This window comes from Petaurus breviceps, unplaced genomic scaffold (genome assembly GCF_028583685.1).
Source record: "Petaurus breviceps papuanus isolate PSGF00001 unplaced genomic scaffold, PetGlider_PUasm1.0 90700, whole genome shotgun sequence".
NCBI lineage: Eukaryota > Metazoa > Chordata > Mammalia > Diprotodontia > Petauridae > Petaurus > Petaurus breviceps.
Genome location: NW_027187315.1, coordinates 8,336,736 through 8,359,884, shown reverse-complemented (window position 1 = coordinate 8,359,884; position 23,149 = coordinate 8,336,736). Strand labels below are relative to the sequence as shown.

The 23,149-nt window shown below is 37.9% G+C and overlaps 1 protein-coding gene across 2 annotated transcripts in view; it reads left to right on the top strand.

The window, feature by feature from the left end:
* Positions 1-23,149, top strand: part of EFHC2 (EF-hand domain containing 2) — a 276,255-nt gene that overhangs the window by 165,991 nt on the left and 87,115 nt on the right. For both annotated transcript variants that reach the window (XM_069065742.1, XM_069065741.1), the window contains 4 exons: positions 3,156-3,321; positions 9,826-9,968; positions 13,838-14,034; positions 17,109-17,242. In XM_069065742.1, the coding sequence (XP_068921843.1) occupies positions 3,156-3,321; positions 9,826-9,968; positions 13,838-14,034; positions 17,109-17,242 (640 nt within the window). The remainder of the gene's footprint in view (positions 1-3,155; positions 3,322-9,825; positions 9,969-13,837; positions 14,035-17,108; positions 17,243-23,149) is intronic.

Genomic DNA, 23,149 nt, shown 5'->3' with positions numbered 1-23,149 from the left:
GAGAGAGAGAGAGAGAGAGAGAGAGAGAGAGGAGACAGACAGTGGGGGAGGAGGGAGGGAGAGAGACACAGAGACAGAGACAGAGACAGAGAGAATCAGCAGTAATTCTTGCCGTAGTGAAATTGTTTTTTGTCAGAGGCATCCTTCTGTAATTATGTAAGTAGAAAAATTTTAACTTTCCTGCTAGCCAAACGTGAAATAACAGCAGGGCAAACTCCAAGGTTTACCTTGATGCAATTCTGAACAAAGAATCCTCCCTCCTCCTTTCCCCACAATCTCCCGTAAGCCTTAATATTTCATAGTACTTTACCTCAAATACTGAAAATTCACTTGTGCAAACTTCTTTTCTTTCGTCAAAGTTCTGACATTAATTTAATGCATACCTGTATAAATAGCTGTTCCATTGTTTTTACTTGGAGCAACCTGACCCTTTTTTAAAAATAGGCGGTGGCAGATCAAAAACCTTCCTCTTTATGCCTTTCCAAACTACCCCCACAGAAAGGTATAGCTTGTATATGAGACTTGCCAGTTACTTTTACAGTATGCTAGGTACATTAGTTAATTGTCCTTGCTGGTCGCTCCCTGTAGGGGTGAGCCAGGGAAAGATACTAGATTGTTCTTTCCTTTTTTGTCTTCTTGCCAACATGTCTTCTATGAACAGTTTCTCTTAGTGGAGGAATGAGGACAAGGCTTTTCTAGGGATTATGCTTAGGGAGATTTCAAACACAGGACGATGCTGATATGATCAAAACAGAAATAGAAGTTGCAAAAAAAAAATCTGTACCAAAGTTATAAATGGCCCCTAAGTTTTAGGCTTTTGATCTGTAGTGACAGATCTATTTTTAAAATTGTCCATTTAAAAGATTGCCTTGGGAAAAAAAAAAACCCAAAACTCCAAACCCTGAAGTATCCACTTTATAGAAGTATGTGCTCAAACTTTACTGTTCTGTCAGAACTTTGACAAAGAAAGAGGAAAAATTTACATGAATGAATCTCTTCTCATTAATTGTTGGTGGAAACAATTATAAAATATTAAAATTTAGGAAAAGCTTAGAATGAGCAGTGCTTTGGAACAATGGCATGCCAGCCACCATTTTGTGGTAGGCATAAGAGTGTGGATAAAATGCGATAAACAACCGTACCATCACCACTTTGCCACTTAATAGCACTATAACTGTGACCATTTGTAAAGCCATAGCTTCTCATCTATAAAATGAGCAATCATATTTGGACTGTCCACCTCCTATGGTGATTGTGAGAAAAACATTGATAAACCGTACAGTGCTATGTGAGCATGCGTGATATTATTACCTTCTATTTATTTAAATAAGCATTTACTTTCTAGACATACTGTGCAGATAATTGCCTAAAAGTTGTCTGACCATAAAATAAAATTATTACCATTTCATTCTCCTCTTCTTTCCTCCCAGTCACAGACTAAGAACAAATAAATGAAAGCAGCATTAATATACCACTCAACACAAACTCATTTCTTTTGAGAGAGCAAGCAGTTGGATGTTTTCAAACTTAAAAAAAAGTCCATTACATCTTAGTACAATTGCAGTGCAATTTTAAAGTCATTTTAATTTTATGATAATTTTTAAAGGGGGAACCTGGTGTGGCAGTTGACATGAAGGAAAAGGTCTTTTAATTAAGGTAGTGAAATGAAATGGTAAATTGAAATATTGTTTTCTTCCAAACTTCCCCTGTTACTGAATTATCTAATAATATATTCAATAATTTAATAATAATTCTCTAATAATACACACACACACACACACACACACATATATATATATATATATAAATATAAAACTTATACACACACACACTGCCCAGACTACATTACTTGGTGTTAGTAACCTTGAGACTTCACCTTCACTTTACTGACATATCCAGTCAGTTGCCAAATCTTTCTATGTCCATACATCTCTTATATAGATAGGCTCTATGCTCTCCATTCATGTAGCCACCATCCTAGTTCAGACCTTCATCACCTCTAACTCTGGACTATTGCAATAGCCTAATTGATCCCCTGCCGCATCTCTCTTCACTGCAATCCATCATCTACACAGTTGCCAAAGTGATTTTTCTAAAGTGCAGTTCTGCCTATGTCCAAACCCCTCCACCCTCAAAAAATTTAGTGGATCTCTATTTTAGGAACAGATATATCTCTTGGCATTTAAACATTTTTACACCTGATCCTTTCCTACCTTTCAGGCTTTTTACATCTTACCTGCTTTCTACCCACCCTACAATTCAGCCATACCGGTTTATGCACTATTTCTCATATACCATCTCCTTTGTACCAGTTTTTGTACTGGATATCCTCCAGACTGGAAAACTCTCCCTTTTCACCTTTGACTCTAAGCATCCTTGGCCTCCTTTAAAATTCTGCTCAAATGTTGCTGTCTGCAGGAAGTCTTTCCCAGTCCCCAGTTATTATTGTCTTCCCTTCTAAATTTACCTATTTATCTGATGTACATGCTTTTTGTCTTTCCCTTTGTAAGCTCCTTGAGGGCAGGGGCTGTTTATCTTCCTCCCCCACCCCCACCCTTTTGTATCCTTTGGGCTTGGCACAGTGCCTGGATTGGTAAACCATTAATGCTTGTTGATTGATGTGGCTTTTCAGAAGGTTTGGGTAATAAATGAAAAAAAGAGATGGGAGAGGAAGGATTGAAAGCAAGCTGAGTCCATTCCTTTTTTGAATGGAATACTTTTAATGAATGATTTTAATTCTATATAGTAGTTCTGGTTGAAGGCAGAAGAAGGGTAAAATTACAGGTTAAAAATGTGGATATGGGTGATAAGTTTTCTACATTTTTTTTAGCATAACTTCATATCTCTCAGTAAATTAGAGGAAAAACAACTAGATAAAAGGAAGCTTATCTAAATATCAGCATGTGGTGACAAAGGATGTTTATTTTACTTTTGCTGTTTAGACTTTTTTCTCCCCTACTTGAATATGTGGACTACTTTGTGAATTTTGTGGTTTTCACAAACACAATCGAAACGTACTCTCCCAGGACTTTGCTATGTTTTAAAATAGTCCACGCAGATCTTCATGTTCATCCTAAAACCAAAGCAGGTCTTTCAAAATAACCACAATCAGAGCATTGAAAACACTGATGTTTTGTTTTCCTGTTTTGTTATAGTGGACTTTAACCCAATTCCATACAAGAATCCACCTCCTCCCAAAGTAGAAAAGACACTTCCACCATACCATGGATATGGCTCTGAAGAGGATTCTCTTTGTTCCTGCTTGGGACTTATGCCCAAACCACCCCAGAAAGATTTTAAGAAATTTATGGAAAAAGACAGGTATCTGAACATAAGTTCTTCTCCCTCTCCCTCATGTCATGTCTTAAATTTTTTCCTTGGGATTTGGGATATACACCATGTGCTAAAGACAAATATTCTATTTACCCAATTTACAATTCAGTGAAATGTTGCTGCAATAATGGCCTAATATAACTTGTTCTTGCATGAGTCCTGATTTGTAACATGTATCAGCTAAAGCCCCATGAAGTAAGTTAATGTTCTCACTAAACTTAGACTATATTTTCTCATATATAACTCATAAAATAGCAACTCTCTAGAAAATGTTATAGGGATATTTGATTGATTTAGAAGTGTTATTCAGCATCAGAAAGTTTTTTTGGTTGAATTCAGTGATCAGGAAATTGTTTATGCTGCCGAAATACCACTATTTAAAGGTAGTCTATGTGGCAAGAACTTATTTCCAAAATGCGTGGAAAAATCAGGCCTCAAAGTCATATATATTGAATGTTTTCCATTGCTTCTCTGGTTCATTCTTCCACAGGGAGAGGAGGCATTGTAGAAAGAAGAATATAATCATAGACTAGTGAGGAATAGTACTTGGGCGGAAAATTCCCTACATATGGGAAATAATGGATGGGAGAATTGTAAAAAGAATTGAAGAAGAAATGTAGGAAGGGATGGGAAGAATGAAAAATCTACACAGAATAGAATCAAACAAATTCAAATCCTTCGTTGGACAGACCTTGGCTGAGTAATCTCAGACAAGTCAAAACCTCTTGTATAGAGCAACTCTAAGACCATTAAGTTGTAAAGCAGGTCTTCTGTATACCATTGTATGCACTTAAAGTTTGGGTTCAGTTAGGCAAAATTGACTCAATCCATGGATGCTACTTTCCAACATTTTGAGGTACAGACAACAAAAAGATGAATGCATAGTGATTGATAGATTTTTTTTTTTGTTTAACAATTGCTATAAATTGACACAAATTTTTCTAGATGTGAAGGTAAGCAATTACCCAGGCACTCTTGTCTTGAAATGAAGTCCGTTTGCATTTTAATTTCTTTTTTTTTTTTAAAGCAATTGGGGTTAAGTAACTTGCTCAACGTTACACGGCCAGTTATTTCTGCGTGTGGTGCTAAGTATCAGAGGCCGGATTTGATCCCAGGTCATCCCAACTCTGGGGCCGATGCTCTTACTCGCTGTGCTACCTGGCCACCTCTGCATTTTAATTTCTCATACAAAAGACTAAGATACTTTATTGTAAATTCTACTCTATACTTATTGGTAATATAATGACTCCTGCAGAACAATGAAGTTGCTTTGTAATGAGAATTGTACTTTTGATATATGAACTGATTACTGTTTTTAGGGATAGTCACCTGAAATAGGTTGGGGAATAAATTGTCTCTGTTGTAAAATGAATGTTGGAAAAAATAATTCTCCTTGGTGAATAAATTGGTTTTGGGTCTCAGGGGAATAGAAATTTTTTTTTGGTTTGAGGCATTCTTTTCTCATTTTGCCTGTACTGTATAAAACCTGCTTCAAGAGTTCTGATTATAAATAGTATGCTCCTGTTTCTAATTCACAAGTGGTCATGAAAACCACATTCCTAGAGACATATGATTTGCAGATTAATGCTATTCTGTTACCTGGGTTGGTGCTACAGGTTTTGCTTCATTCTGTCTACTAATCACTGTGTCCAGAATATGCTTCCATCAAGCTCCACCCAAACCTATGACCCTGTTTCCATAGTAACTAGTACAATTCAGCAAGGCGTTCTGTGTATAAGCCAGAATAAACTAAGCTTTTAAAAACCTAAGAAACAGAAGACCCCAAATAAGAAAATAAGGTGGTTCATGGATCAATCACTACCTTGAAAAAAATAACATATACTTTTGGATATAAGATTATGTGACATATACCATGTGTTGCTCAACCATGAATTGGGGGATAAATTACAGTAAAAAAAATTAGTTGTTCTTTGGAGAGAAATGAAATTGAAAGAGGAAGAATTTCATTTGTACATAAAGCAGGGCTTCTTGACTACCAGCAGGAGAAATACTGCTGAGAGTAATCATAGAGTCGTTGAGCTGGAAGGACCGTGTAGATCAGCCAGTTCCAACTTAATCAGTTTTACTGATGATGAAACTGAGGGTCATGAAGATGAACCAGTCAGCTTATTCCAGGGAGCCTGGGAAGGGGATAAGGAAAGACCTTCAGCTCCTTCACATTTCTCACAAAGTTTCTTTTTTCCCCCTTAGCATGCCAGCTCAGCTCTTCAGCTGTTTGGAATCATTTTTTAAAATCTCTTATACCTTGCTCCATGAGCTTTTGCCCCTTCATTGTCCTCAAAGGCATAGGTGTGAGGAGGGGAGCTGCCTACCTGTGCCACCATGACCTCAGCTCTGTGTGGCTAAAGGAAAGCCCTGCCAGCCTCTTCTCTCTACATATTCCTTGTGGAAGATTTTTTCAAACTTTTGCTCTTGATGAAAACTCCACCCTTTAGTCTTGCTTCCAAGAAAACTTCCCAAGGTGGCAAATGATACAATTCCCAGGTCTTTAGCAACTTAGACCCCTTCAAAAGGAAGCTATTTCAAACCTTGCCCTAAGTACTGTTGCATTTTTTTTAAGGATATGGTTCTAGGCCCAAAGGATCAGGGATTCAGATAAAACAAATGCATGTGATAAAATAGAAAACAATATGAGAGTATAGACATATATTGCTGCTTTGTTCAGTCATTTCCCAACATGTCTGACTCTTTGTCACTTCATTATGTCTTCTTGGCAAAGATACTAGAGTGATTTGCCATTTTCTTTTCCAGCTCATTTTACAGATGAGGAAGTTGAGGGAAACAGGGTTAAATAACTTGCCCAGGGTCACAGTAGGTGTCTGAGGCCAGATTTGATCTCAGGAAGGTGAGTCTCGCTGGCTCCAGGCCTAGCACTCTATCCATTATGTCACAGAGCTACCCTTGCTGAGAGTGCTAAACTATATGGTAGTATTTGAGTCCTGGAGAAATTGGGAGATGCATGAAGTCTGGAACAATCACACAAGGCTTGACAGAATATATAGGACTTGATCTGAACCTTGAAAGACAGGTGGGATTTGGGATAGGCAAAAAGGAGAATGATGACGCTATTATAGATGGAAGCTATAAGAAGAGTGACTGAGGCATAAATAAACATGGAGAAGGAGAGTAAGCAACTTGGCCTGACTAATGTGGGGGTGGGGTCTCTATTGAAGAGCAATGGAAAGAAAATTTGGATAGGGAGTTATGGAGGGCCATTAGGGCTAAATGGAGAGAAGATCAATGATGTGGTAGGAGACAGACATTTAATGATGACTGGATTTCTTTCTCAAAGACAACATTTTAAACCCAGTTTACTCTGGAGCTCATAGATTGGACAACAATAGGTCCCTGCCCAAGCACCACTTAATGGCTATGTTTTGGGCCCTCTTGGCTCAAAGTGAATGTAAACAGTAACTGTCTCTCTTTTGGCCAGCAACCCTGAGGGTCTTCCTCTCCCAGTTTGAGGTTTCTTTTTTTTTGGATTAAAAGAACATCCCTTGACTCAGCTCTTAAAGAGGTTCACTGAATGGACCTTACCTTACTCAAAGTGAGAACCTGCAAAGACCTTAACTTAAGAGGGCCAGCTTCTCCCATTGCATTCTGGGGCCATCTCTAGTCATCCTGATGAATATCTGGCCACTGGATCCAGGTGGCTCTGGAAGAGAAAGTGAGGCTGGTGACCTTGCACAGCCCTCCTCACTGAAATCAAAATCAACTGCAAGTCATGTCATCATCTCCCTAATGCCATGGTCCTCTTTGAGAACAATGGGCAAACACAACAACTAACCTGTAGCAGAATGAGCATTGGATTTGGAGGTAGGAGATATTTATTCAGATGCAGGATCTGGATTATGTTACATTTGATATGACTTTGGGGAAGTCCCTTCGCCTCTCCAGGCCTCAGTTTCCTCTTTTGTAAAATGTTGACGCTGGACTAGATATTCTTTAAAGTCTATTCCAACTGACCAGGAGAGTAACATGATTGACATTAGCAGTTAAGTAAGATTAGATATATATTTACTACTGAATTACATTAATTTTCCTAAAGATTTAGTCTTTTTAGTTTCTAACTTAACTGATGAAATTTACAATCACAGATTTAGATCAAAGAGTGTGAAATCCTTAATATTGTTTCATAGCTTGTATATTTTGGAAGTCTAAGATCAGAGAATAGTAATAAAATATGCATTTGATTTTTAATTAGTCACTTAGAAGTTTTAGTGGAACTAAAGTACTATAATTTATAAATTATTTGGCATATATATATACATGTATGTTATTAATGTTTCACAGAGGGCAAAACTAGTATCAGATTTATTTCTAAATACAATAAGACTAATCCCTACCTTAAAAGAGAGTGGACTGCTAGAGAAGAATGACCATTGTGGGTTTAATAATAATTAAAGTTTTGAAGAGAACTGGAACTGAAGGGGTGCCCTCTCACTCAGGGAAATGGTTGAGTAAGTTATAGCATATGAATGTGATAGAATACTATTGTTCTTTAAGAAATTATGACTAGGGCATTTTTAGAAATATCTAGGAAGATCTGCTTGAACTGATGCAGAAGCGAAGTGAACAGAATCAGGAGAACAATTTATAAAATAACAACAATATTGTAAAGAAAAACAACTTTAGGAGACTTAAAAACTTGAATCTATAGAATTACCAACCACAGTTCCAGAAGACTTATGATAAAACATGGCACACCATCTACTGAGAGGAGATGAACTCAGAGTACAGACCAAGACATTTTTTCTTGGACATGGAATTTGTTTTGCCTGTCTGTACATATTTGTTATGCGAGTTTTTCCCCCCTCTTTTCTGGTTGGGGAGGGGGTGTGATGAAAGGGAGAAAAGGTTAATTTTTGTTAACTGAAAACATTTTATTAAAATTTAATGAAAAATCATACTTGAGGTTTATCCATGCTTTAAAAGTTTGCAAGTCACTTTATATGAATCATACTTTTTTGATTTTCATGATGATCTTGTGAAATAGTTATTACAGATACCAGTATACCCATTTTACAGAAGAAGAAACTGAGGCTTAGAAAGATAAAATATTTTGCCTATAGACATGCAACTAGTAAATGTTAGGGAGTTGGAGGGAGAGTGGAATGGAGATTTCAATTCAAATCTTTTCTCCAAGTCCAAGAACCTTTCCTGCCCCAGTGCTTCCTTTCACATGCTGATTTGTGAGCATTCTTCAGCTGGCATGCAAGCAGCAGCTCACTGTATTTTTAACTCAAATTGCTAGTATGTTCCACAAAAGTAGAGAAGTCCCTTCTCTCCTCCATGATTTGGAGATACCTGTTTTTCTACCCTTCTGAGGAAGGAAGGAATGAAAGCTAACATAGGGCAGTCTTACAGATACTTTTGCATTTGTCTAGATGTATTCCAAGAAAGGAGATCACAGTGACTTGAGTTATTTTACTGAAGCCCCTCTGAGCTGGGCAAGTTGCTCTACAAATTGCTTAAAAGATATATCTTAGCGTGATTAGAGTTAGATTTTCATTATTGAAAACCTCTAATGCTTGAGTCATTGGTAATGGAGCTGAATGTTCACTTCCCTTAAACACCCCATTAGTTGATGCCAGTAGACATACTTCTGCAGATAAACCCCTAGATTCGTTTTCTTAGGTACTAGACAGTTACTTTTTGGAGCCATTGCTTGATTTTAACTCTTGGTACAATTTTGAACTTCACTTACAGGCTTAATTATAATATATATAGATCTTATTTATTAACTATTTCTTTGGATTGTGCACTTTGATAGACATCGATTGAGCAAAATGTTGTATTAGGCGTTCATGGTGATACAGAGAGAAGCAAAAGGTGATTTTCTTCCTCAAAGAACTTAAAATATAAGGTATAATTTTGTGGGAATGGGAAGTGCTGTGTAAGAACTGCAAATGATGAAAAGTCAGAGTATAATTAGTGTCCCAAGAGAGGCACAAAGGGCCATGGTGTTGAGTGCTGAGTGAGTGGGCTCCTTATTTGGAAACTGGGTATGGATGCACACGATTGTGAATCTGTGATGAGACTTGAGTAGGAGAAATAACCTTCCACAGAGCTGATTAGTGCATCACAAATACAAAATCTCTGATATAGGTGACATCCCATTTTCTTTAACATAACTGAGTCAGACACAACTGAAATGACTGAACAACAACATTTTATTGGTACCTATGTCTGTAGTCTTAGGTACACGGCAGCAACAGGTGTTTTATATGTTAGGGGGATAAAGTCTCCTGGAAAATCTAGAACTTCCCATTTTAGTATCTTCTCATTTACTTTGGAAAATTTATTTTCAGTTTAAAATTACAGTGCCACCTGCTCTTGAGGACCTAGAGGGCCTCATGTGGCCTCCAGGTCACAGATTTCCCACCCCTGGTTAAGTACATCTGAGGGAAGGAAAAACAATAAAACTGTTGTAAACTTTCATTTTTGTCCTGTTTTTCCCTTCCTATTTAGTTTTGGCCTTGTTAGTCATGTACTTAGGTTTCTTGCAAGACTTGACACAGAAGATTGTGTTGACAAGGATCGGAGATTCATCATTTCATACTATCTCAGTGATGACACCCTTTCAGTGTATGAGCCTCGAATGAGAAACTCAGGTAAGAGATTCGGGGCCACAAATTTAGAACTAGAAGGGACCTGAAACATTAGTCCAGCCCATGTATTTTATGGGTGAAAAAACAGAAAGGCAGCTAGGTGGCACAGTGAATACAGCTCTGGACCTGGAGTCAGGAGGGCCCAAGTTCAAATCTGGCCTCGACACTTACCAGCTGTATGACCCTGGGTGAGTCACTTAATCCCAATTGCCTCTCCCCCTCCTCAAAAAAAGAAAAAAATAGAGGTTCAAAGTGGTGCCACCTGCATAAGAGCAGTAATTAGCAGAAGTGGACCAGGGATTTAACATTAGCTCCAGTGCTCTGACCATTAGGCAACACAGTCTTTTTCTAACATTTGATAATGCATCATTCTAAAATATAGTAAGGATTATCCATATGCCTGGTTTGCATCCTCTAGATATCAGCATGTGATCTTGACATTTCTTTCTGTTTTTTTTTCTTCTTAGTATTTCTTTCTTTCTAGAATGGTTTGCAAATATTTTTCCTCACCTTCTGAGACATTTTGAGAATTTCTACATTTAGGTAATACCCTGGATTCTAACGTGTCTTCTTGGATAGATTACCTCTTGCATCAAATATTAACTTCCTCTTTGGCACCTAAAGCTCTTCACAAGGAGCCCCTTCCTATCTCTGCAAGTTTTCTACACATCACTCCCTTCCTTGCTCTCTATAAAGATCTGCCACACTGCCATACACCATCTTCTGCCTTTTTCCCATGCCTAGGAGAGCACACTTTCTCCCCTCTCACTATCAGAGTCCCCGGTTTCCTGCAAGACTCAACTCAAATGATGCCTTCTGCAGGAAGTCGCTTTAAATCTCCCAGGCTGCTAGAGCCTTCTCCTTCTGGATGTTTTATATACGCATTTACATACACATTGTATACTCCATTAAATTCTAAGCTCCTTGAGGATGAGAACTGTTATCCCTTTTTGCTTTGTTTTTCCTGTGCTTAGCACAGTCTCTGGTATAAGTCCTTAATAAATGCTTGCTAGTTAAAGGAGGTGAGTGGGGGTTCTTCTTTCTAGACTTAGAAAGGCATGTGTTTGTACCATTCTGAGTTGTAGTAAATGAAGTCTAACTGAGGGCAGGCTAGCAACTGACATTTTCCCCTCAATCTTGATGGGTTGTTCAAGGTAGAATGTACCAAGACAAAATCTTTAGGCAAATTAGTGTAATTCATTAACAACAACAAAAAAATTGCTGATCTTGAGACTTGTCAGTCACAAAAATGAATCTTTATTTGGGAGGGGTAGACAGAAAGGGATCTAGACCCTTGTATGACTCTCCCAGCATGGAAACTCCCTTTACTGATTGTCTGCTCCTTTTAAACTATTTACCTGCGGCATTGAGAGATTAAATGAATTGCTTCTTGGTAATAAATTAATTAGTTTAAGTAGTGTTGTAATTTCTATTATATTGGCTTGTCCTACCATGAGCAATATAGTTTTCCAGTTATTTAGGTCACAAATAAAACTTGAGCCCAGTTTTTCCTGACTCTGGCCTGTTATCTGCCTTACCATTCTACTCCTTCCTACCAACCACATAAGAATAATCCTTATAAATGAAAAATAATTCTCTGTGACTTGGCCACTCTTGGACCTTTGAGTTGCCAAGATGGTTAAAGCTGTGAACACATAAGCCAGTAACAAGGAGCTCAATAGCATGTCAGTACATGAATTGTTGATTGATCATAGTTCTTAACAGCTTTGAGAGTTATTTGTTTTTACAGGGTTGTTTATTGGTGTTTATTGTATAAAATACAATATTTTATAAATACATAAAATATATAATAATAAATATATATAATAAAATATTATAGAAAATAAAACATTTTTTCCATTTTAAAGTTGAGGAAAGAGGAAACAGGTTGAGCAAATTGCTGGGGTCTCTGAGGCCAGACTTGAACTCAGGTCTTTGTCACTCTAGTGCAGCATCCAATTAACTGCCTCACCTAGCTGCCTTATTAACTTCTACTCACGAAGTAGCAGTGTAGCAGTCAACTACAATCTTCATATACACATCTAATCACTTAATTATAAATCTGCCTTGCATCATTCTCTTACCATTTGCCATATGTCTGTTGTTAAATCCTTGCATATGATATTTAGTTTCTTGACTAGATTGTAAGCTTCTTTAGGGAGGAATCAGGCTCTTCTCTAAGCCCTGTAACAGCCAAAATAGAACACTCAGTAAAAACTTGAATGAATTGACCATTGCAGATAGAAAAGAGAGCATAGCATTTCATTTTAGGAGAGTACAAACATTTCATTGCTTTTTAACTCAATTGCCTATTGGTCTAGATGAACATTGATGCGAAGTAGAAATCTAGATTAAGTTACATGCCCTGTGTATATGAAAAGACATAATATTAATGGAGAGAACCATGGATTTGAAAACCTGAATTCGTCCCAGGTGACAATTGTGATAGTAATGGCAATTAAAGATTCCCGTGTATTGGCTTGGTTTTCAAATTGATTGTGTTAAAACACAGAACTTGTTAATCCCACCTGTGGGATGGACTTGTTGATGTGAAAAGAGAGTCCTGAACTGGGAGGAGCTGGTGACATAGATTTGGAGAGACAAGGGAGAGGCAGAGGAACCTTTTTTGGAAGCAGCACCTGGTGGAGGGAGAGAGACTAAGAGAATTGCTGGTGGCCGATTTGAATTGCCCTGGACTTTTGAGACCTGACCCCTGAGCTGCCAAGGACTGAGGAGACATGGCTGTTTTGCTGGTACTTTGTCTGTCTGTTTTGATGTTCTTTTGCCAGATTTGTCCACTGGTGAAAGACAGTCCTGTTGTTGAAGAAGTCCTGGAACCTGGCTTTTGGTTAAGAAGCCCTGAGACTGTCCTGCAGACAGAGAATGAATACTGTCCACTGGTGAAGGACAGTGCTGTTGTTGCAGGGGTCTGGAGACTGTCCTGCAGACAGAGTGAATACTGTCCACTGGTGAAGGACAGTGCTGTTGTTGCAGGGGTCTGGGAACCTTTCTGTTGGTTCAGAAGCCCTGAAGAAGGATTTTCTTGTTGTATGTTTACGGAAATCCTAGGAGAGGGTTTTGCTAATGTTTTCAGGGGTTCTAGGACTGTTCTACAGACAGAGGATGAATTAATGGAGGGACTGGCAATGTATCTTGTGGCCTTGCTAAGCCTTGTCTCCCCAGGAACTAAGATTGCTGAGAACTTGCCTAGTGTCAAGATGAAGAAAAGACTTCCATTTGGGTATTAAGTGCTGTGCTTAAACTTGATGTAACTCTGGGGTAGATTCAATTGTGATCCAGGGGTGGGGAACTTTTGACCTTTTTGTGTTCTGTGGTTGAACAAATGAATGTACTTTACTTATGTTTGGAAACTAATCTCCATTTGAGAAGAGGGACTTTGTGGTGGACTAAATGAAGGTATAGCCTAGGGGTGGAGAAGTATTTAGACCAGGGACTTTGTAATTGATTGAATGAGTGGAAGGTCCTGGGGTGGGGTAGTTCTTGGAGATTATTTAATCGCTTAGTAAATGCTGTATTTTGAATGATGTCATGTTTTGATCTTCTCTGTTCTTGGTTGGTCACTGAATAAAATGGAGAGCACCTATGCTGGTATTTCGAACCTTGGGAAGTTGCCTTTCCTTGGCATTACATTACAACAATCGACAGATCCTGTCATGTTTCTAAGAGTTTCTGTTTTTTTTTTCTATCCATGTACTACCTAGCTCAAAGAGGTGTCAAGTCAATTTCTTTGTCATTTGGAAGGTGCTATAGAAATGTGAGTTACTTTTTACAAAAAGCAAATGCATGAAGGTTTTTTGTTTCTTTGTTTTAGAGCAAGAACTAATTATTTGCCTTCCTTTCCCTTTCTCTAGGGGTAATTGGTGGGAAATTCCTGGAAAGAGGTCGCATTAAGAAACCTGGACAGTTACTTTTCAAGAGTGAGCCTTCTGAATATTTCAAGGCTCAGGATCTGTTTGTTGGGGCCCACGTTTGCTTCAATGGTCACATGTTCATTTTGTTGAACGGTGATGAGTATGCCTTCACCTACATGGAGCAGCATGCAGATGAGGTGAATAGGCCTTCCCCTCTCAACTTTCTGTCTTGCCTTTGCAGCAAGCTTTGTTCTTTCTCCCTCCATGCATTGCATCCCTATTTCTCTCCCACCCCTTCATTTGAGCACTGGTTTTATCTTGCACCTTCACAAAGGAACCTGGCATGTATAACAGAGTTGCACAACTTAGCCATAGGTCCTACCACAGAGACCAGTCTGATCTGTCTGAGATGGTACCTCCCATTAATGATACAAACCCACACAGTGCAATCAAGTTTCCTGGTTTTCATGCTGACCCTGACACTGTTTTAGAAAGAGATTCAACAACTATAGAAAAGCAGTCAAATTTGGCAGCACATTTTATTCTGTTCCAGTTAATTTGCTTATACTGATAATAAAGGAATAGACATTAACCAAACAGAAGTCCTACAGGAATCTGATGGTTGTTATGGCTTCAGCTTCTTATAGCAGGGGTCACCTGAGGTATTGGCACAAATGAGAATCCAGGAAGAGAGAAACTCCATCTGTTTAGAAAGCATTAGGGGAAGCTTGCTATGGGGAAGGCAGAAGAAAGAGGCAAAGGAATGCTACAGTTAGTGTATTATAAAATTTCTGAGTAGGTTAGTAAGTTAATATTAAAAAAAACACTTGGGGGTTTATATAGAGCAGGGATGGGGAACCTGTGGCCTTCTAGTTCCTTTGGGCAGCCTTTTGACTGAATTCAAGTTTTACAGAACAAATCCTTATATTAAGGGATTTGTTTGGATTCAGTCAAAGTGTGCACTTGAAGACCTAGAAAGCCACACGTGGCTTTGAGGCCGCAGATTCCTCACCCCTCATATAGTGTCTTTACATTGAAGAATTCAACATATAAGCATCTATAAACAGTTTTGGAACTATTTGCCAATTTGTATTAAGATAGAATTATATTATCATCTGTTTAACAGAATAATGATGATAATTTTGTTGTTGTTGCTGCTCATTTGTTTCAGTCTTGTCCAACTCTTTGTGACCCCATTTGGTGTTTTCTTGGCAAAGATACTGCAGTGGTTTGCCATTTCCTTCTCCAGTTCATTTTTCATGGGTTAGGTGACTTGCCCAGGATCACACAGCTAGTAAATGTCTGAGGCTGGATTTGAACTTAGGCCAGCACTCTATCTACTACTCCACCTAGCTGCCTGATGAAAATTTTACATGAGGGTAATAATATTCATGTAGCATTTTTGATGCAGATACTGCCAATATTATCTCATCTGACCTTAAAATGTTCCAATGGGTTAAATTGATAAAATAAATCTCAACAAATTAAATCCTCTTGGTTAGAGATGATTAGACTACAAGTTATAGAAAAATATCAGATTGTACACTTTCATATATACATGCAGTTTGGACTATGATTTTGGAAGCTGATGTTTGAATTTGATAGTCCTTTCTTTTCTTTTCAAGTCATTGAGGTTTCAGCTTTCCAAATGACAAGTATACTCAGTGGTAGAAAAGATAAAAATATTTTTAAATGATTAAAAATTACTCAAACTTTTAAAATGCATGCTTTTCAAAATATCACTACACAAAAAAATAGAAATTTGGTTTAATATTGTGCAGATTTTTATGCCCACTATTCTAGATTTCTTATCTAGTCTTGCAAATAGCTCAAGAACATAGATAAACATAATAGGATTATTCATCTACCTGTCAAAATTTGTATCATCTAATTTATCATATAGACCCCTTCCAAAGAATCACACACATAAACACTAGCATAAATCTATGCTGTGCAGGCATAGAGGGAATGATAGAGGAAGGTGGGAAGAAAGGTTGGCTCTTAAGTTTTATTAAAATTCTTTCACTCACCACAATCTGGTTTCTTTCAGGCATGGGGTCTAAGTTAACCACAGGTTCTCTAACATAGTTAATTGTAATAGTTGTCCTACTCTGCTGAGTAGCTAGATAACAAGCCATATATTTATCATGCCCAATTCTGTTGTAAGGCAAATTGTTTATTTCAGGTGCATGGCAAAAGAGAGTCTCTGATGTCAGTGGGGGAAAAGGAAGAGGTCAAACATATCCATTGTTGAACTTTATGCTGAACTAATGGAGTGGAGATAGAGGGGGGAGGTGAGGATTCATTCATTTACTTGCCAGCCAGGTGACACAGTGAAAACAATGCAGAACTTGGAATCAGGAAGTCTTGTTCGAATTCTGCCTCAGACACTTAATACCTATGTCATCTAACCTCTCTCAGGCTTAGTTTATTCATCAGAAAAATAGAGAAAACATCTTGAAACACTATATAAATGGTAGCTATTTTATTATTGAGGAGCATGAAACCTTCAATTTAATTTAACAAGCATTTATTGAATACCTTCTATGTGCAAGGTGTTATGTTGGCTATACAAAACTAAAATTAAACCAGCTCTGCCCTCAGGCTCCCAGGGTTTCCTTGATTAGACCAAAACCCTTTGCCTTGGTTTTAGTTCTCAGCCTCCCAGATGCTACTGGACCCTGCAAGGAGGTTCCTTAATCCTCAGCTACCAGTAGAAGAAATGACTAAAGAAAGGCAACAAACTGTCTAGGGGAAGTAAGAGAGAGCTGCATTTCAGTTTTGCGTAAATATGTAAAGTGATGCTTTGGTGAAGTGTATTTGAAGGCTATATAAGTTAAAGCACAATAAAGTAGTGAGTTTTTCACTTTAGTTTAAAATATCCTCAGCACCATATTGGTGTTAACATGACAAAATCCTCGACTTTCCCCCTAATTTTTGAAGTTTTGTGTTTAATAAAAGAAAATCTGTTTTATAAGAAAAAATATTTGCTGTTAGTTTTTCTTCAATATTTAGTAAGAAAATTCATAATCTTAAAGAATTGACTAAAGAAGTGATTTTTGTGGGTTTGTTAATTACATTAGAAAAATTTAAGCCACTGTGATTTATCTGTTTATTTTAATAATCTGAAAGATCTAAAGTTACACAAAAAATAGGAATTTTACTTGCTTAATCAGGATTGGCCCCACTAAGTCTTTAGCTATGTTTCTTGCTTTACATTTAAATACATATGAGTGCATGTATATGTATGAATATCTCTTTTCTTTTTTAGTTTCCTATGAGCAACCTTGACCTTATCCTGAAAAAATTGAAAGCTATTGGAAGTCCCAGTGCCAGAGACATCAAGCTGGTCTTTGCATCTGCTGATCCTTCGCACACAAAGGTGCTGGATTATGAAACATTCAGGTAAGAATGTGGGAGGCCATCTTTTGCTTTTCCTTCAAGATTTCTCAGCAGGTATTAACAATAGACTATTTCCAGGAGTCTGTATATTTTATGGTGACATTTTTTTCTTTTCTTATTACAATATGTGATCTATTTTTATACAGGATAAATAATACTTTATATATTAGATACAATTATTAGCTACTGGACTATGGGGCAAGAGCCGCCATTTTTCATATTTTGCCTAGAAAAGTGCTCTGTTCACTGTAGAGGATAGAAAGTATATCCATGGGGTCATGAAGAATTGAAAACAACTGAACAACAGTGAAAAATATTCAGTCAGAATTCCTGAAAGAGATCAGGCAAGAGTTGCTAAATGCTTTTTTTAGAAGTGAAATAAGAGTGGGGCAGAGTCAAGATGGCGGAGTAGAAACAAGACCTCCCCGCTGCTCCTGCTTCCACCTTCCCCAATCTATGTAAAAAGGGGACTCTAAACAAACTTTGGAGATGCAGAATCCACAAAATGACACAGAGAAGCTGACCTCCCACTGAGGACAGCCCGGCAGGCCGACAGGAATCAGCCAGCACAGTGCTCTGGGAGCCGAGCCTAGCCCCACTCCAAGGCTTTAGCCCCAGGACGGGCCTGACCAGCCTCCTGCTGGCAGAGGGACTCCAGATCAGCATCAGCTGTGGCCGTTTCCAGATTTATCAACACATGGATGCGAAGGACAAAGTGAGAGGTCAGTGCAGTCTGGACTTTGGGACCCAGTAAGTGGGAGTGTGTGGCTTTTGCCCCCAGGGTGAGAAGCCACTGAGTTGCTGGCCACGTGGCAGCTTCAGCTCCTGGCCTGCAGAGTATAGGGGGACCAAGCACCAGTCTGAGGGGTAATTGCTCTTGCTCTAACCTACTTGGATCTGGATTGCAGTCTAAGATGGAGATCCCGCAGTGTGTGTCCAGCTTAGCCAGAGCGTGTGAAGACCTCAGAGAGGGCACCCATCTAATACCTCTGGTAGCTGAGAAAACCCCAGCATTTAGGACAAAAGCTCCCCTGTGTGGTGGCAGAGTCCTACTGTGGCAAAAAGCCCAGGGGTCAAGTGACTGAGGGGCGACATGACCAGGCAAAGGAAACAAAGCAGCAGAAATTCCAACATTAGACTCTTGTTTTGGGGACAAAAAGGAGCAAAGCATGGAACAGGAGGAAGACAGTGAAGTCAGAACTCCTGCACCAAAAAGGAAACTCCTGCACTTTTCAAAGGAAAATACGAGCTGGTTACAGGCCATAGAGGACCTTAAGAAGCAGATAAGAGAAGTGGAGGAAAAATTGGGAAGAGAAATAAGAATGATGCAAGAAAATTACTAAATGAGAGTCAGCAGCCTGACTGAGGAAAATAACACCTTGAAAAATAGACTAACTCAAATGGCAAAAGGGGCTCAAAAAGGCAATGAGGAGAATTATTGCTTTAGAATTAGATTGGAGCAAATGGAAGCTAATGACTTTATGAAAAATCAAGATGCTGTTAAACAAATCCAAACAAATGAAAGAATAGAAAGCAATGTGAAATATCTCATGGGAAAAACCACTGACCTGGAAAATAGATCCAGGAGAGAGAATTTAAAAATTATTGGACTACCTGAAAGCCATGACCAAAGTAAGAACCTAGAAATCATCCTCCAGGAAGTTCTCCAAGAAAACTGCTCTGATGTTTTAGAACTAGAGGGCAAAATAGAGGTTGAAAGAATCCACTAATCACCTCCTGAAAAAGATCCCAAAAAAGAAAAGAAAACTCCAAGGAATATTATAGCCAGGTTGCGGAATTCCCAGATTAAGGAGAGAATATCACAAGTAGCCAGGAAGAAATAATTTGAATATTGTGGAAACACAATCAGGATAACCCAGGATCTGGCAGCTTCTACACTGAGGGATCGAAGGGCTTGGAATATGATATTCCGGAGGTCAAAGGAGCTGGGATTAAAACCAAGAGTCACCTACCCGGCAAAACTGAGTATCATGTTTCAGGGGAAAATATGGTCATTCAGTGCAATAGAGGACTTTCAAGTATTCTTGCCGAAAAAACCAGAGTTGAATGGAAAATTTGATATTCAGATACAAGAAGCAAGAGAAACATGAGAAGGTAAACAGGGAAAAGAAATCATAAGGAACTTACCAAAATTGAACTATTAACATTCCTACATGGAAAAACAATAATTGTAACTTATGAAACTTTTCTCAGTAGCTGAAGGGAATATATGTATATATATATATATATATATATATATATATATATAAACATATATATATATATAAACATATATATGTATATATATGTTTGTCTGCATATGAGGGTATATGGGCATATGAATACATATGTGAATGTGTTTATATATGTTTACAGGTATACATAGATAGAAGGCACAGGACCAATTTAACAGGAAGGGATGATACTTAAAAGGTGAAATTAAGAGGTGACAGGGGAATATAATGAGAGGAGATGGGGAGAGACAGAATGGGGTAAACTATCTCATATAGAAGAGGCAAGGGAAAATGGTTACAATGGAGGGGAAGAATAGAAAGGCAAAAGGGAATGGGTCAAACTTATTCCCATTGAATTTGGCTTGAGGAGGGAATGAAATACACACTAAATAGGGTATCTTTTAGAACCAGAAAACAAAATGGAAATAAAAAGAATCCATCATTCATCTCCTGAAAAAAAAAATTGCAAAATTAAAATTCCCAGGTACATCGTAGCCAAAATCCAGAGTTTCCAAGTCAAAGAAAAAAATACTGCAAGCAGCCAAAAAGAAATAATTCAGAGGAACTGAATAGCTATGGTCAGGATCACACGTGTTTTAATGGCCACCATGTGAAGGAGCAAGAGATTGCAGAATATGATATTCCAGAAAGTCAAGGGTTAGACTTTGAGCAAAGAACAACCCATCTAGCAAAAATGAGGACAGTCCTGGGTGGGGGGGGAGGGGAAGGGGAAAATGAGCTTCTTAATGAAATAGGAGGATTTCCAAGTATTCCTAATGGGCTATGGAGAAACTTTGAAAGTCAAACACAGGGATTAAGAGAAACATAAAAAGGTAACTACAAAAATTCGCAAGAGACTAGACAAGGATTAACTACTGGCATTTTAATTTAGAGACATAAAAAATGTGTTCCAGTCATATAAATCCTATAATCACGTTATAGAAGGAGGCTAGATGGATGCCTGGGAGTGGTTCTTTTATGTCTTGATGATCTTAAAAGAAAAATGAAACGGAAGGAGAAAAGAAATACGCATAACAGAAAGCAAAAGTAAAACAGTAACATCAGAAGTTTATTTTTGGCATGCCAGCTTGTGGAAATCCCAAACATTCAATTGTTACTGTAATTTGCTGGTAGTCCCATTCCTGGGATGTTACATAATAGCTTTATTCCTTCCTTAGGTATTATCACAATTTCAATGGCCTTTGAGAAAAGACCACTACACACTCATAGTGTCTTTGGAGGGAAGTGAATACTGAATTTATAGTTGTCTAGTGCAGTTACCCATCTTAGGAAAGCAGGATCTAATTTGACAATGATCAAAATATATTAGTGTGTTGTTATTCTACCCTTAAAACTTTGTTCCATAGACATAGGCTTTATAATTCCCAATAATAACCCACTTCAAGGCTTGAGCTTTGAGTTATGGGTCTCATTCATATTCAGTCAATGAGCGTTTCTTAAGAACTTGCTGTATATGCCAGTCACTGTGCTAAGTACTAGGGAAACAAAAAACAAAAACAAACAAAAAAAAACTCTCAGTAACCTTTATTGATTATTCCCATTATTGACTATTAACTAATATTGAAAATTCAGTAGTCATTCAAGATTCTTATGCTATTTTTAGGTACATACCAAAAGTCTAGTCCAAATATCAGAAATCTTTTGTGAATGTCAAAATCTATCAAATGAAGCTACTTTTCAAATGCTGCACTCAAATTTTTATGTTGCTCTAACTGATCAATCTTAAATAGTATAGAACTGAGACCTGCTAACTTAAAAAGATCAAAGTCTCCCCCTGTATCCTGGGCTATCTCCATTTGTCCTGATCTCTCTCTCACCTCTGACTCAGATGGCTCCAGAAAAGAAAGTGAGGTTGCAACTTTGCACAGCTTTCCCTCACTTAAATCCAATTTACTTGCATGTCCTGACATCACCTCCCGGATATTATGGTCCTCTTCAAGAACAAGGGACAAACAATAACAATTCAAAGACTTTATGTCCTTTCCACCACCTAGCTCAAAGATTATTAACAATAGTCCAGATCTCTTCTCAAGGCTAGTCTTTACAAATTCCCAGAATGCTGGTCAATTCTCAAAACCCAATTACATGTGTAATGGGTGTTGCAAATGTGTAAAACAGTAGCAATAAGACGATTATCACCCCCTAGTACATTGGTATACAATTAAATGTTAATGTTCACATGAATACTGTCAAATCAATCAGGCAAAAAGCCACCGTTTATTTTTTTATCCTTATTTTTAGTTTTCAGCATTTCACAATAAGATTATGAGTTCCAAATTTTCTCCCCATCTCTCCCCTCTCCCCACCCCAACATGGCATGTAATATATAAAGAACAATTAGGAACAATGGGAGAAACCACAAGAAAGAAGAAACAAGGAAAAAAAAGAGAGAGAGCAAATAATATGCTTCAATCTACATTCAGACTCCATAGTTCTTTTTCTGGATGTGGACAGCATTTTCCATTATGAGTCTTTTGGAGTTGTCTTAGACCCTTGTATTGCTAAGAGGAGATACGTTTATCAAAGTCAGTCATTGCACAATGTGGCTGTCACTATGCACAGTGCTCTCCTGGTTCTGCTTACTTCACTTAGCATCAGTTCATATAAGTCTTTCCAGGTTTTTCTGAAGTCCACCTGCTCATCATTTCTTATAGCACAATGGTATTCCATCACATTCTTAAACCACAGCTTGTTCAGCCATCTTCATCCCCCAAATTATAGGTATCCCTGCAATTTCCAATTCCTGGCCACCACAAAATGAACTGCTATAAATATTTTTGTACATGTGGGTCCTTTTCTCATGTTTATTATCACTTTGGGATAGAGACCTAGAAGTGGTATTCCTGGGTCGAACAAAGAGCATTTATTTTTATAGCCCTTCAGGCATAGTTCCAAATTGCTCTCCACAATGGTCAGATCAGTTCACAGCTCCACCATTAGTGTTTCAATTTTCCCACATATTCTCCAGCATTTATCATTTTCCTGTTTTGTCATGTTAGCCAATCTTATAGGTGTGATGTGGTACCTCAGAATTGTTTTGATTTGCATTTCTCTAATCAATAGTGATTTAGAACATTTTATTTTTGCTTTTTTTTTTTGGAAGAGGGAGGGCAGGGCAATTGGGGTTAAATGACTTGCCCAAGGTCACATGGCTGGCTAGTAAGTGTTAATTGTCTGAAGCTGGATTTGAACTCAGGTCCTCCTGACTCAAGGGCTGATGCTCTATTCATTGTGGCACCTGGCCTCCCCCAGAGCATTTTTTTAAATATGGCTATATATAACTTTAATTTCTTCCTCTGAAAACTTTCTGTTCATATCCTTTGGCCATTTATCAATTGGGGAATGTCTTCATATTCTTATTCTGTATTATAAATATGACTCAGTTCTCTATATATTTTAGAAATGAGGCCTTTATCAGAGACACTGGTTTTAAAAATTCTTTTCCAGTTTTCTACTTCCCTCCTAATATTGGTGGCATTGACTTTGTGTAAAAACTTAACAATTTAATGTAATCAAAATTACCCATTATGTGTTTTGTAATGTTTTCTTTCTCTTGTTTAGTCATAAATTCTTCTGTTCTCCGTAAATCTGACAGGCAAACCATTACTTGCTCTCCCATTTGCTTATAGTATCCACCTTTATATCTAAATCATGT